The sequence below is a fragment of the Anomalospiza imberbis genome, chromosome 1, assembly GCF_031753505.1.
Source record: "Anomalospiza imberbis isolate Cuckoo-Finch-1a 21T00152 chromosome 1, ASM3175350v1, whole genome shotgun sequence".
NCBI lineage: Eukaryota > Metazoa > Chordata > Aves > Passeriformes > Viduidae > Anomalospiza > Anomalospiza imberbis.
The window spans coordinates 111,169,514-111,183,381 of NC_089681.1; the positions used below are offsets into that span (position 1 = coordinate 111,169,514).

Genomic DNA, 13,868 nt, shown 5'->3' on the forward strand with positions numbered 1-13,868 from the left:
CTGAGATAAACATCTAAGACTTTTTCAAAGCTGCAGTTTCTTTACAGAGCCTCTGCTGTGGTGTACTGGAAAGCATAATGAGAATTGACGTTTTTGATGTCTGTGATTTTCCCTCTTTGCCTGTTGAAGATTTAATACTGTTTGCCTGCTTGTTCTCCATCTGTCCAGGAGGAACATTTATGCCTTTCCTATAACAATTGGCTGAAGGATACTCTGTTCACAAAAATTTAGTATGCTGCTCATTTGGATTAAAAATAGAAGTAATTTCAGAAAGGTGGGTGTGTGTGGGGGCGGCTGGGGGGTTGTGCTATTTTTGTTGGCAGTATTATGAGAAGTGTGAGGACCCATCTCGTGTTAGAATTTTATCTTGTTTGTCATATCTCTCCTTATAAGTCAAAGTGAACTGAATAGCTTCTCTGAGTCACCAGAAAATAAAAGCTCATGGGATTAGCAGGGTTTCTTTCAATCAATGGACCTTGAAGTGATGCACATTTCTAAGCAGCATTGTTGCTCTTCTATGTCCTCCTGTGCATGAGGAGCTAATTATGGTAAGCATGATGAATATGTCAGACTGCAGAGCCTGGCAGTCCTCTGGAAATTTGGTTGTTTAGACCTGTGAAAGAGCCACCTGTCTTCTCTACTTTGTAAGTGGAGCAAAAAGTAAAGCACTAACATAAAGCTGTTTTGGGCACAGAACTTTTTCCATACACCCCAGCCTTGCCCCATCTTCCTTGTAAATGAAGACAACACATGGTGGCAGTGCTGCCTGGCTCCATAGACCTCAGCTATTCTAAAGCAGGATCAGTGAACAGATACTGCCTGTAACCCAGATAATTTGGCTACAGCAGTTACCGCTTCTCCTTTCAGCACTATACTGTTTCAAATATCTATTCCCTTGATATCTCCAAATGTCTCAATTTCATCATCATCCTCATGCTGGTGAAAACTGGAGTCCTGATCTTGCCATAAGAAATCAATACATGAAAGTGATACATAGTTGCCACTGTTGGCCAGTGTCTTTCAAGCATCTTGGATGAGCTCTCAGGAGTAATGCAAAGGTGGAAGTAAAAATGTGTTCATGGAGCGCATGAGGAGAGTACATCTCCTGGGTGAAGGTGAGGGAGGGGAAAGAGATCATCACTGGAGAAAGGAATAAACAAGATAATCTGCCCAGAAGATTATTGTAAGTAGTGACTGAGGGCACTTAATGGGATAAGGGCCAAAAGAAGTACATGTATGTGACATCGAAATTTTTTATTTTCATGGAGTGTGGGTCAGTGAAGAACTCTGCAAAGGATGCAGAACTCTGAGCAAGAGGACTGGCTGGTGGGAAGGAGAAGCATAAAGATACAGGAAACAAAGCTGAAAGTTATTTCATGAAAAAGTGGGAGCAGAGGGATGGCTTGTGGAGGGAATAATTTCCAGTTAAGAAAAGTGCCCATTATCTTTCACTGTCTTTCTATTTGTACAGCTGTAACATGTTCTAAGCCAGAACTGTATTTTCCTCTGTGACTGGAAGGTCCCTTGCATGCTTTTGTATGTTAGAGAAAGCAGTAGATACAATAAAAGTAGGCTATTATTGCCTACAGAATAACAGTCTATGTTTGAAGTTACCTGGTTTTTTTTGTTTGTTTGTTTGTTTGTTTGGTTTTTTTGTTGTTTGTTTTTTGGTTTTGTTTTTTTTTTTCTGTAAAGTTCTTCCACCAAAATCTAGGATATTTGTATGGGTAAAAAAGTCCATGTGAGTTTTTTCTTAAGTTGACTAAAATTCCAGCATTGAAAGAATACTGTTTTAGTTTATTATTTATTTATCCTTGCTTTAATGATAAGTTATTTCTCTTACAGTTGGTGTTTGCAAGCAGGAGATGCTCCAGAAGAAGAATGCTGTTTTGGTGGATGGAGTCATCCTAAATGGTCCAATAATGGACTCAAAAGCAGGAGAAAAGCTTGTGGAAGATGTCTGTAAGATTATAATGGAAGAAGTTGTCCAGAAAGCAGATGATGTAACAGAAAAGGTAAAGCCATAGAGAGTTGTTGAGACTTTGTAGTGAAGATAATGAACAATAAATCAATTTTTTATAAGCTCTATTTTATCGTACTCTTAGTAGCCTCAAAATTGCTTCTAGTCTGTTGGCTTAAAAATAAAATACTACCATACAAATTTATAAAGAATGTATTATAAAATCTTCCAATAACATAATTAGCATACATATCTGCCAAAAAATGATGATTTAAAAAAAAATCTCAGAATACAAAGGTCATTTTCTTTGAGATCATAGATGGCATGTTTTTCATGTTTGGAGTGGGGTTGAGTTACTTGTTTTCTCCTCAGAGGCACTGGTGTTGGAGAAGGACAAAAGTGGGTGTGGTACCATCCTGAAAGGACAGCATTATAAGATTGCTGTGAGTTCTGCAGAACCTGCTTAAGAGGCTGTATGGGAAGAGGTCCTGCAAATAAACCATGCTTGCCTTTTGGCATGCACTGCTTGCTCCCACCCCTTGGCAGAACAGCAGCTGAAAATGCTGTGATTACGAATCCTTAGCTAAGGGCAGAATTTGAGCTGCAAGCCTCTTTCTTTTCTGCCTTTCAGCATTTCCCACTCTAATGTTTATGGTTGAGTGTTGCCTGAGAAATGATAAAACCAACATCCCATGAGGCCAGTTTGCTGGATATATTTTCTGGTGGTACGCTGCCCTGCCATGGGGCGTTTTGTGAAAGCAGAGCTGAACGGGGTGATTACCTTATACCTCTATAACCTCTTGCTCCTGGCTAAGCTGTTCACTGACAGTGTCTGCCCTGCTCCCCATCACTAGGTCTGTGAATGGCAAGCCCCTGAAAAGCTTAAGCAGATTCTTGACCTGGAAATGAGGGACACCGGAGAATGTCATCAGAAGATCCTGCAGCTCTGCCGTGATGTTATAAAATACAGCGTCAAAACCAGTAGGAACTGGATTTTAAGCACATGCTAACTTAGATGGGATAATGTTTACAAACCTCTGTCATCTTTCAGGGAACAGGGAGTGTGAATGTTTGTTTCCCTTCTGTCTATACAAAGGTGCAAACAGTTCTTTGACTGAATTCTGGTCACCATGGGTTTGGCTAATATATATAACAATGGCAAACTAATCAAAAAGTATTAACGTAATGGCGTTTGCATTAATGGTAGATTCTGTCATTTTGAAGTCTTGGGAAAGTCATGTAGACAAACTATATAACAGTCTAGCAAAACAGGCAGGGGAAGGACCTTTTTGAGTGATTTCCTTCTGTCTGAGTGATGAGATTTGGAGTCACTGTCATTGCCCTCATATGTTCATAGTGATGATTACCCTCCATTTATTATTGTTCTATTTGAGCAATGGTCTTGTAGGCTGTTAATTTGCTGATAGGCAGTAGTTCCTGTTCCAGACACCATGAGAAGAGAGCCTGCAGTGTTTCAGAGACAGTACACCACAGCTCTGCAGGATTAGCTCTCTATAGCTAACCTTTCTGCAGCATGTGCAGGGTAATTCAATCTTGGTGAAAAGGGATGAACAACATCTGTTCAGGAAATAGCACTGTGAATCAGTAGCTCAGGATTTCAGATGTTGTATGGCTTAGGCTGTATTTTGTTAAGTAAGAAAGACATTTGATATAGTTTGTTGTGCATTTCTGGGCTGCATTCCCTGCTACAATCACTGTTGCTGCAGAGTAAAACTGTAAAATAATTTTGAGAGGGAACTTATGCTTTTGAAAACCACAGAAGAGTAGTGATAGTGATCTGCAGGGGTAGTGTACTAATAATATGTAGATATAATGACTGAGTTAGTGGAAGATGTTCTGTTTATCTTTTTCAAATTGCCTTTAGATTATAATATGTCACCTTAGAAAGGATGTTGTATATAAAAATACGCTGTGCAAATAGTCTTTGAGTATAGACATTTATTGAAGCCCCAGTTATAATATAAATTGAGTCATACTGTTTACCTGTTTTTGCATGTAAAAATGCTGTGTGCTATGGATTAAAATTTAGGTGGTGACTCTACTGTTGAACAGAGTTGTTTTTATAGTCAGCAATAGTGTAGGATTTTGTCAAAATTAGTTATATCTCAGTGTTTAAAGGAGGGTAAATAAATTTTCTTAACTTCTCATTCATTTTAAGTGGGCAGCAAAATTTTCCAAGCTGTTGAGAGACTGCCTCTCTCTCTCTCTCTGTGTTGAAACTCTGGTGGGAGAAAAGGCGCGGCTGCTTGGGATCCTGTATTCTACAGCTTAGCGAAATTTGGCTGAACATCAATTGTGGCCTCTCAAAACCACTGTTTAAAGGCACTATGTATACTCAATTGTCAATCCCTTTTATTTTTTGCTTTATAAAACTTGTAAGCTACTCACAATTATTCTGTACACCACTTGCCTTTCTCAAGACATGTTTTGAAGTTTGAAAGTACTTATTAAATTTACTTTCAATAGAATGTCTAGCTTTAGGAAAGGACAGAAAATCCAGAGAATACTGAGAGAATGGAGTCAATTGTGGTTTGCAATGATCAGCATTCAGCTGAGAGGGAATGTGATGTATTCCCTTTTCTGGTATATCCTGTCACTTGTTTTTCATCTGTATTTCCAGATCATCCGAGATTTTTCAATCAGCTGTATGCTGGAATAGATTATTACTCATTAGTGGCTCGTTTCATTACAGAAGCACTGAACCCCAGTGTGTAAGTGTGGTTCTTTGTCCCCTTCATGATGAATTAGTATGCTTTTTGGAATAACAGCTTTTTTTACTTCCTTGCTTTTACTTCCTTGTTGTCAGTGTTACAGAAGAGGCAGGAATTGTGCAAGACTTTGTGAAAGAAAACCCTCTGATTTAAATTGCCTGAAATTGAGATTTATGAGGAGAGATTTTTTTTCGATAATAATACATCTAATAAACCTAGATTTTATCTTACTTAATACATAAAAATAAATTAATTAGACTTAGTTGTTCATTCCTTTAAGGCATTCTGCACAGAGCTGAATGCAAATGGTTACCTGTCTACTGTTTACTTGCAAACGTAAAGCTGAATTTTAAGCATGTGACCTACATTAATACAAAACTCTGGTGTATTACTTTGAGCGTGGAAGTGTCAATGAGATACTGCCAGAAACTGAGCAATTGCTCTATTGTATCAGATCCATAATGTTTTTAGTTTGAAGTCCTACTGCTGGTGGTGATCAGCTGCTGATAGATTAGAGAAAGGTGCAAGAAGCCTTTATCTAGTTTTAGCAATGCTCTGTGTCATGAGTTATGTAGTTTTAACACCAATTATCATGATATTGTTTATCTTTAGATACACATATGAAGTATCCCCTGTGTTTCTGTTGGTGGAGGAAGCAGTCATCAAGAAAATGATTGAATTCATAGGCTGGGAAGAAGGGGATGGTATATTTAATCCAGGTAGGAACTGTTCAGACCTCAAGCTGAGTCATTATAAACTGCCTAATATCATTAATTCTATGAACATTGGAGTAATGTAGAATATTTGAAAATGCATGCAAAAGTGTAGTGATACACAGAACTATTTAATCTAGGCTTATCTTATGTGTTTCTAGTAATAATTCAGCGATTCCGACCAGTAAATGAATGGAAACACTTCTACATTAAATATAATTATATGGAATTATTTGAAATAAATTTTTTAATTGTTAATTAATTGTTTGTAGTTGATGCCCTTCCTGACCTTATTAACAATACCAACAGCCTCATTGGAAGGAGTTAACTCAACTGACAGACAGGGAGCTGACTTATGTGCTAGATGCCAATCCATGGTGCCTGAGGGCATAGATCTGTGTATCCTGCCTATGAACAGTGGGAGCAAGAGTTTACATGATCTTAGCTCCTTTGAATTTTTTTATTATTTTATTAAACATTATGATAAGGCAGGCCAAATAGATATTTCTTAAGCTGCTTGATAAACCATGTTTTTCAAATGCACTGTAAGGCAGTGTTTCAGCCCACTGCACTGAAATAATGAAGCATAATGGTGATATTTCACATATTATTCAGGTAACAAATAATCGGGCTAGATGTGAAGCTTTTGTCTATTTTGGGGGTGAGAAGAGAAATTAAATGTGTACATGAGTTTAAACTCCCCCTCCCAAACTGAAACAAAGTCAGTGATTCTAGTCTACACATGAGTAGTAGAAAAATAATTAAGCTAAAAATCCCTATTTTTAAAGTATATTACTGGTATGGATTTTTTTCACATTAAATTTGATGTGTATTTTTGGTAGAAGCCTTACTTTTGCAGAAGAATTTCTGGCTTAAAACTTAGTGATCTACTGAGAGAAGAGAAATAAATTGTTCTTTTTCTAGTTCTAGTTTTATTTAAGGGTTTTTCTTACTGCTTTGGTTTGTTCTTCTAGGTGAATAAAACCTGTCCTGAGTGAATAAAACTTGTCTAGATCTTACCTTGCAGATCTTTCAGTTCCTACTCTCTGTGTTTATTTTTTTTTTTCCCCAAAGACCTTTTTCTCCCTTGGTCTCCTGAGGCCTGGTTGCCCAAGAGATCTCCAAGGCTCTGAGCTTGGTGCAGGCAGCTGAGCTGCTCTGCTTCAGTGTAGAGGGGAAGGTACTGTGGCAGAGTTTTCTCTGTTGGGAAGGACTTCTTGGGCACAGCTCTTATTCCTCAGCAAATATCCCCAAAGAGCATCCAAACAGGCTCTGCTTCCATGCCTGCTGCAGAGCCCAAGGTTCATTTTATGGATGTAGCCTTCAGGGGAGGAAATAAACTGTGATGGATATATCACTAGGATGCCTGTGGGGTTTATTTTTCCCTTAATAGGTCAAGCACTCAGATGCAGGAAAGGTACTCATACTGTGGCTAATACAATATTTGTATGTCTCTTTTTGCAGGTGGCTCTGTTTCTAATATGTATGCTATGAACTTAGCAAGGTACAAATTTTGCCCTGAGATAAAGGAAAAAGGGCTCTCAGGTCTGCCAAGACTAGTTCTGTTCGCTTCGGAAGAGGTAAAACAAAAATAAAGAAAAGCTTTTTGAACTTTATTTTTTCAGTAGCTGCAAAATTATATAATTTGCATATCTGATGGAGCACTGGTAGAGTAATTCTGACATCAGTGTATGATGTGGAATATTGCAACGAAGTCTGATGGTAAATTTCACTGCAGAAGCATTCTGGCTTTCAGGAAACAAACACAGATGTTGCTGCTTTGAAAACTGCTGATACAGGAGTAGGTTGTAGATGGGGCAAACCTGAAGCAGAATGCGTATGCTGTATTGTGGTGGTCTGCAGCATTTGATATCCTACAGCATAAAGTCTAGCAGGAACTGTAGGTAGGTTTTTGATGTCAAAGGTTTTTTTCTGCATGTTTAATTTGTACTAAACTGAGTACTTGTGGGCCTGTGAGATGGCTCTCTGAAGCTCCCATTTTGCCCGATGTCTGAATACAGATTGGTTGTGGTACAGAGTCAAACCCACTGTATGCCACTCAGAGAAAAAAAAAAAAAAAGCTGGACCTTTAGACTTTTTTTCTTTAAATAATTGAAAATATGTGTCTAGGTTTTAAAGTTTTTGAATAATATCAGTCAAAAATGCCTGTGTGAAATTGAGTTACATTCATATATTTATTCTGAAGGTAGTTTTTGGAGGCTTTTTTCTCTTCCCTGTCCCTTCAGTTTTGAGAGTTTATCATTTGATTAGTGTAGAGTTGTTATTAATTCTGACTCTACTATATAAAAGTCCCAGTGGAAGCCTGCACAGAATCTTGTTTTATTAGAAAATATGGACTTACTAGGATAATTTTAGCTCAGATGTTTATGCTCCAAACACTTTGCAGTGTAAATAGATGAGAGGCTTATTTTGAAGAAGCCTGAGGGATGAAGGCATTGTGTAAGTTTTCCAAGATAACATGTCTTTTGGAACTGAGCCTACATGTTCTAAATCAAGGTGGTTTGTTTGTTTTTTCCCTCCAAAAACATATTTTCTTGTTTGATTTCTTTTTTTTTTTTCTGAAAAGTGTGTGTATGAAAATACATGCCAGTTCATACTTAATCCCTCATGTTACATCTTCAAAATAGTTAAGGAGGAAAAAATGAGTTTGAAGCAAGTTCCATGAATGCTTTTGAAGTGAAGCCCTTGAAACTTTCATCATGAAGTAACATTTTATTTCATTGCATTGTTTAACTACAATGTATTTTCTTAGTCTGAAATAAGCAAACATTTAATTTCACATCAAAATAAATTTTAATTGTCTGCCAGAATAAATTTATTTTTATATCTTTGCTTCACCAGGAAGACCAAAACCATAAAACATAAAGCTGACCAGGAAAAATAAATTGGTACATTATTTGTAAGGCCAAACTTTTCTTCTCTAATACTTTGTTTGCTTGGAAGAACTACGTAGTCTTTAATTCTCAATAAACATTTACTGTAAAACTGATGCTTTTAATACCTAGATAGTGTGACTATTTTCTAAGATCACTAGTGTTTATTCAGTGTTATGAGGGAGGAAATGGGCGTATTCTTTTATAATTATTTTAGATCCGCCTGTACTGAGTCAAAGCTAGATGACTTTTTGGAAACTTTTGTTCAGATATGCATGTTGAGAATATATGTAATCAGTAGTCCACACTTGAGACAAGTACGAAAGTACTGGTGTCATACCATCTTAGTTCTTTTATTATTGTTTTTACTTTGAGTCTTATTTAACATTTTGCACCTTTGAATCACAGAACCAAGGAATCATTTAGGTTGGGCAAGACCTCTAAGATCATCAGGTTCAACCTTTGACTGACCACCATGTTGTCAACAAGACCATGGCACTAAATGCCACGTCTGGTTGTTTTTTGAGCACCTCCAGGGATGGTGACTCCAGCACCTCCCTGGGCAAACTTCCAATGCTTAACCTTTCCTGTGATGAAATTCTTATTATCCTACTTGAACGCCCCCTGGCACAGCTTGGGGCTGTGTCCTCTCATCCTGTCAGTGGTTGACTGGGAGAAGAGCCTGACTCCTCCCAGGCTACATTCTCCTTTCAGGCAGTTGTAGAGAGCAATAAGGTCAGTCCCCTCTGTTCAGCCTTTTCCAGGCTAAACACCCCCAGCTCCCTCACCCACTCCTCATAGAGCTGTCTAGATCCTTCACCAGCTCTGTTGCCCTTCTCTGGACATGCCTCTGAAGGGCCCAAAACTGAACACAGGGTTTGAGGTGCAGCCTCACCAATGCTGAATACAGGGGGACAATCACCGCCCTGGTCCTGATGGCCGCACTATTGCTGATACAGACCAGGATGCCATTGGCCTTCTTGGCCACTTGAGCACACACTGGCTTGTGTTCAGCTGGCTGTCAACCAGCACCCCTAGGTCCTTGTCCACTGGGCCCCTTTCCAGCAATTCTTCCCCATGCCTGTAGTGCTGCCTGGGGTTGTTGTGACCCAAGTGCAGGACTGGGCACTTTGACTTATTGAATGTCACACCCTTGGCCTTGCCCACACTGGATTCAGCATGTTCAGGTTCCTCTGCAAATCCTTCCTACCCTCCAACAGATCAATTTCCTACCCAGCTTGGTGTCATCTGTGAGCTTCCTGAGGGTACACTCAATCCCCTCATCCAAACATCCTTCATTTTTTTTGGATTTTTTTGTTTGTTTTGTTTTAACTGAAGAGGTATCTGGAGAAGCAAATTGTCAACACCCCCCCCCCCCCCCCCCCCAAAACAAACAAACAAAAAGTAAAACAAAACTTGGAGAAATTAACCATCTGGGTTTATCTTCATCATGAATCAGGCATGAATGTTGGCATGGAGAAACCTTGAGTATAATGAACAGAGTATTGATAAGGAGTCAAAAGACAAGACTGTTCAAGGCCCTTGTGCCATTTTAGGGCTTGGCTGCAATGCTGTTCTGAAATAAAATGATTTTTGCCTTGGTTTGCTAAGCCTCTAAGTTTCAGTTGGACACTTGTCAGGTTGAAAGAGTTGCCCTGCTGCAGAGCAGGGCTATACACAGACTTTCAATGGCTTTGTGATCCGGGGCTATGTATTTTCTGTATGTTCTTGGATAACATAAAGATGTATATTTAATGCATGGCCCACCCAAGGTCCTCACATATTCTTGGCCTTCAGGAAAAAAAAGACTCCTTGTTCCTGTAAGTAAATGCTTAGATATTTAAAACTGTGGTGATATACAGTGAATACTGTTCATGCTGCTATTACTCTGTAATACTTTTGTGGACCATTACAGATTGTTTCCCCTTGAGACAGTAGCAGCAGAAGAGTAATTGTTATATCCCACTTTCTGGGGGCATGATTTGTGGCTCTGTAGGAGGTAAATGCTGATCTAATTATAGGTATCAGCCCACCTTTTTATTCCCTTTTGCTATTTGAGTCCCATCTAAATCTTATCCTGGCACAAGTATGTGTTACATTGATCTGAAAGGTAGAAATCTGATAAGTTTGAGGTAAGTAAGGGTAGAAGAGGATGTGCAAACAGTTGAAATGTACATGCTGATATGAGCAGTTTTTTTAGATGAAATGAAACAAAATTCCTCCCCAGTGCAACTTGATCATGAAAGTAATAAAGTGAGAGAACACAACATAAACTTATCTTGTTGTCCCCTGTTGAAATTGCAACAGACAAAAATGGGTAATAAAACAATCTCATAATAAGGTAATTGCTTTATGCAATCATGTTTCTAGGAAACTTTTTAAAATCAAGAAAATACAAATTTATCTTCTATTTTAATGAGCACAGGTAGAAAGTACCTTGTCTTTGCAAACATTATTAGGAAATGAAAACTATGTCTAGATATAGGTAAAATAGTACAGCAGCACATCTTAAATGCACCAATGTTCCAATTTGATCTTGTGCTCAAAGATGGTAATTTCTTACTACAAATGGCTACAGATTTAATAATTTGTCCAAACAAACTAAACTGTGAAAGACATGGCAAGAATAATCTGAACTCATAGTATTTAAAATAATAATTTTAATCTGGATATTTCTTTCTCTTTTTTTTGGAAAGGGAACTATGAAAAGGAAATTAGTTCGTGCTTTTGTGGCTGTAGCTGCTAAATGTTCTTTGGTATATTTTTTCTTAAAATGATACAATGCTGTTTAGCATAATGGCTTCTAGTAATGAAGGAAGGGGGGAAGAAATTCTTACATAAATTCAATCAATATAACTAAAAAATCTCTTTTTTCATCAAAGAAAGCATATTCCAAGTCTATGTAGTATGAGTCTTCTTTTTCTGTCCTAGTGAATTACAGAGTTTTCCAAGAAGTACAGAGGTACTTCTGGTGGAAAAATAATTTATCTTGCAGCCTGTTTATTTTTATATTCCCTCTGTTTTTCTCTTTTCCTCTGCTTTTTGGTATAATCTCTCTGGTACTCAAGCTTCTTTTATCTTTCTTCCAATCTCTCATGCCATTGTTTATAATAAAATATATAATTTAATGCTTGTCTTCTTACTAGTATATTGAATTTGCAAGTCTGCTGCTTACTTAGTTTGGAACAATCTGATTATTATTATTGGTGATTCAAACCTTTCATTGGAAAGTAATGGCTAGAAATCAGTGATGGAGGCAACTTGTATTTTAAGTGATTCACTCATCAGTCAAAAACATCTCCATACTTCTGCTGAGCAACACAGAGCCACTTACAATCATTATTACCTTTGCTGATGTAATGTAAGACTAATTATCCACCTATGTTATTATTCTTGTGACAGTCTAAATGACTGAGCCCTAAAAGCCTTGCGGATGTGTCATGTTACAAATTAAACTTTCTTAAAACTACTCAGTAGCATCATGTCATTGTATGCCTTTGTTTAAAAAGTGGGTGATGGTGGGGGAAACCTCTTTGTCCAAAAGAAAAAGAGCCCTCTGAGATCACCATCTCATCAAAATAAGCGTGACAGGCTTTAATATCCTTAATATATTCATGCCCACACATTAAAATGTTGTACATTTTTCATAATTATGTTCTGCAGTAACTGCATTTGTGTGAACTCTCAGGAAGAAAATGGAATTAATTAACCACCTGGCTTCACCTCCTGTATGAAAAGTAACAATTCTAGACATCTTTGCGTTTCCTGGAGTATGCATTATTTTAACCCTTCACTAATAATGTGTAAAAGAGACAATTTTATTTTTGTGAGGAGGGCAGTGATAATCCAAGGGTTGGATGGTTCTGAGAAGAACTGTCTGGTTCTACGGGATGTGGTGTACTCTCAAACGTGACTCCACTGCTATAAGTGGGTAGTTTTGATGTCTAAATATCTTTGGGTTAAGAAGGTTATTGCATCTTGAATTCCCAGGCTAATCTTGAAGACAAATTAAGCAGAGATCAGTGTACTCTTGTTCTGGAATAAGACAAAGTGTTTTTGTGCTGGAATAACAGTATCCACAGTAGATTAGGTCCTTATAAAGGTGAATGTTGGAAAAGTGGTTAGATAAACCATTACCATTTGTTGAAAAGAAAATAGTTTCTAAAAAGTATAGTGGTCTGTGGGCTTGAATAGCATTCTCACCCTAGTCATTTTACCACATTCTGGTTAAATAAACACACATTTCTAAAATCTTCTTTTGCACTCCACAGGCTTCATAGACTGATGCCCTTTATTCAGTGCAAAGTGAGAAGTGGGCTGTGTGTGTCTGTGTACTCACTCAGATATGTCTCTGTGATGAGACCTAGCTAAAATTCTTTGCTAATATAGTAACTTAATTTTCTGAAAAATGCAGACTGCTCCACACTGGAACCTTTTGCAAAATCCACAGTAAAGTATTAAGATGTGCTGAGTCCTAAGGTCTGCTTGCTTTCACAGTAGTTTCTAAGGTTCACAATCATGTGAGCTACACACCACCATGATTCCCAGATCCTTTTGCAGAGATAGGATGTTGAAAGCCTTGCAAATCCCCATTTTACCACATCAGAAGCTTTAGTAGGTCTTGGCAGTTGAGCTCCTTGATCCTGTGAACATGGGTTGCTGTATTAGGCCCTGGGTCAGTTTAGCAGAGTATCCTGTCTCTGGAGTATCTTGTCTCTGGCAGTGGCCATCAGCTGAGGATTAGAGAAAGCATACAGAATTGTTACAAACATAAAGTAGTAGAAGCTTCAAGTATACATCCTAAGAGTCCCATGTCCAAGGAGTGGTGCTTTTGGACTTTCAGACCTAATTAATTGTTTCCAGGCTGTTGAGTTAAACAGCCTTTAGACCCTTTTCCTCATGCATTTCCTAACTCTTACACTCATTGATACTTTTGACTCAGTTATATTAAACATTTTGAAACAATTAATAATCTTCTCTGATGACACTTCAAAGTTTCTACTTTTCATTCTAATGCAGAACGAGCTCTAAGAAAAAATGTATGAAATAGAGCTTCTAATTTTTTTCTTAAGCCTGCATTTTAAACATGGTGCACAGCTTTTTTTTGTCTTAGTTTTCTGTGTGTGTTAAGTACAAGATGGGCTTTCTGATATGTACCTTATCAGTTTGCTTTTCGTGTTAGAATATGCTGTAGTCATGGCTATTAGGTGCTGTTGTACTTGCCACTGTTCCCTATGTTAAGGAATTTGTTTCTCTTGTTTAATTGTGTGTGTACTTTTTTTTGTGCCTCTCTCACTTACAGTGCCATTACTCCATGAAGAAGGCAGCCTCCTTCCTGGGAATTGGTACAGAGAACGTGTACTTCATCAAAACAGATGAAAGGTAAGAAAGCAAAAGCCATGGCTCTGATCTCTCAGCCTTTTAAAAATGCAGTAGTGCTGTACATAACTAACCTATTTGAATGTAACTGAAAAAGTTTTAAATCTGTGTCCCTTAGAGGTAAGATGATACCTGAGGAACTGGAGAAACAAGTCCAGCGGGCCAGGAAAGAGGTGAGAGGGGGAGAGAG

The 13,868-nt window shown here is 38.0% G+C and overlaps 1 protein-coding gene across 7 annotated transcripts in view; it reads left to right on the top strand.

The window, feature by feature from the left end:
* The window catches only part of GADL1 (glutamate decarboxylase like 1), an 80,153-nt gene that overhangs the window by 9,462 nt on the left and 56,823 nt on the right, over positions 1 to 13,868 (top strand). For 4 of the 7 annotated variants that reach the window (XM_068206199.1, XM_068206236.1, XM_068206226.1 and 1 more), the window contains exons 2-8: positions 1,846 to 2,015; positions 2,815 to 2,941; positions 4,602 to 4,692; positions 5,305 to 5,411; positions 6,870 to 6,985; positions 13,602 to 13,681; positions 13,797 to 13,851. In XM_068206199.1, the coding sequence (XP_068062300.1) occupies positions 1,846 to 2,015; positions 2,815 to 2,941; positions 4,602 to 4,692; positions 5,305 to 5,411; positions 6,870 to 6,985; positions 13,602 to 13,681; positions 13,797 to 13,851 (746 nt within the window). Of the gene's footprint in view, positions 1 to 1,260; positions 1,369 to 1,845; positions 2,016 to 2,814; positions 2,942 to 4,601; positions 4,693 to 5,304; positions 5,412 to 6,869; positions 6,986 to 7,190; positions 7,310 to 13,601; positions 13,682 to 13,796; positions 13,852 to 13,868 lie in introns of those variants that run through there. The other 3 variants (XM_068206217.1, XM_068206252.1, XM_068206244.1) reach the window with 3 other exon arrangements.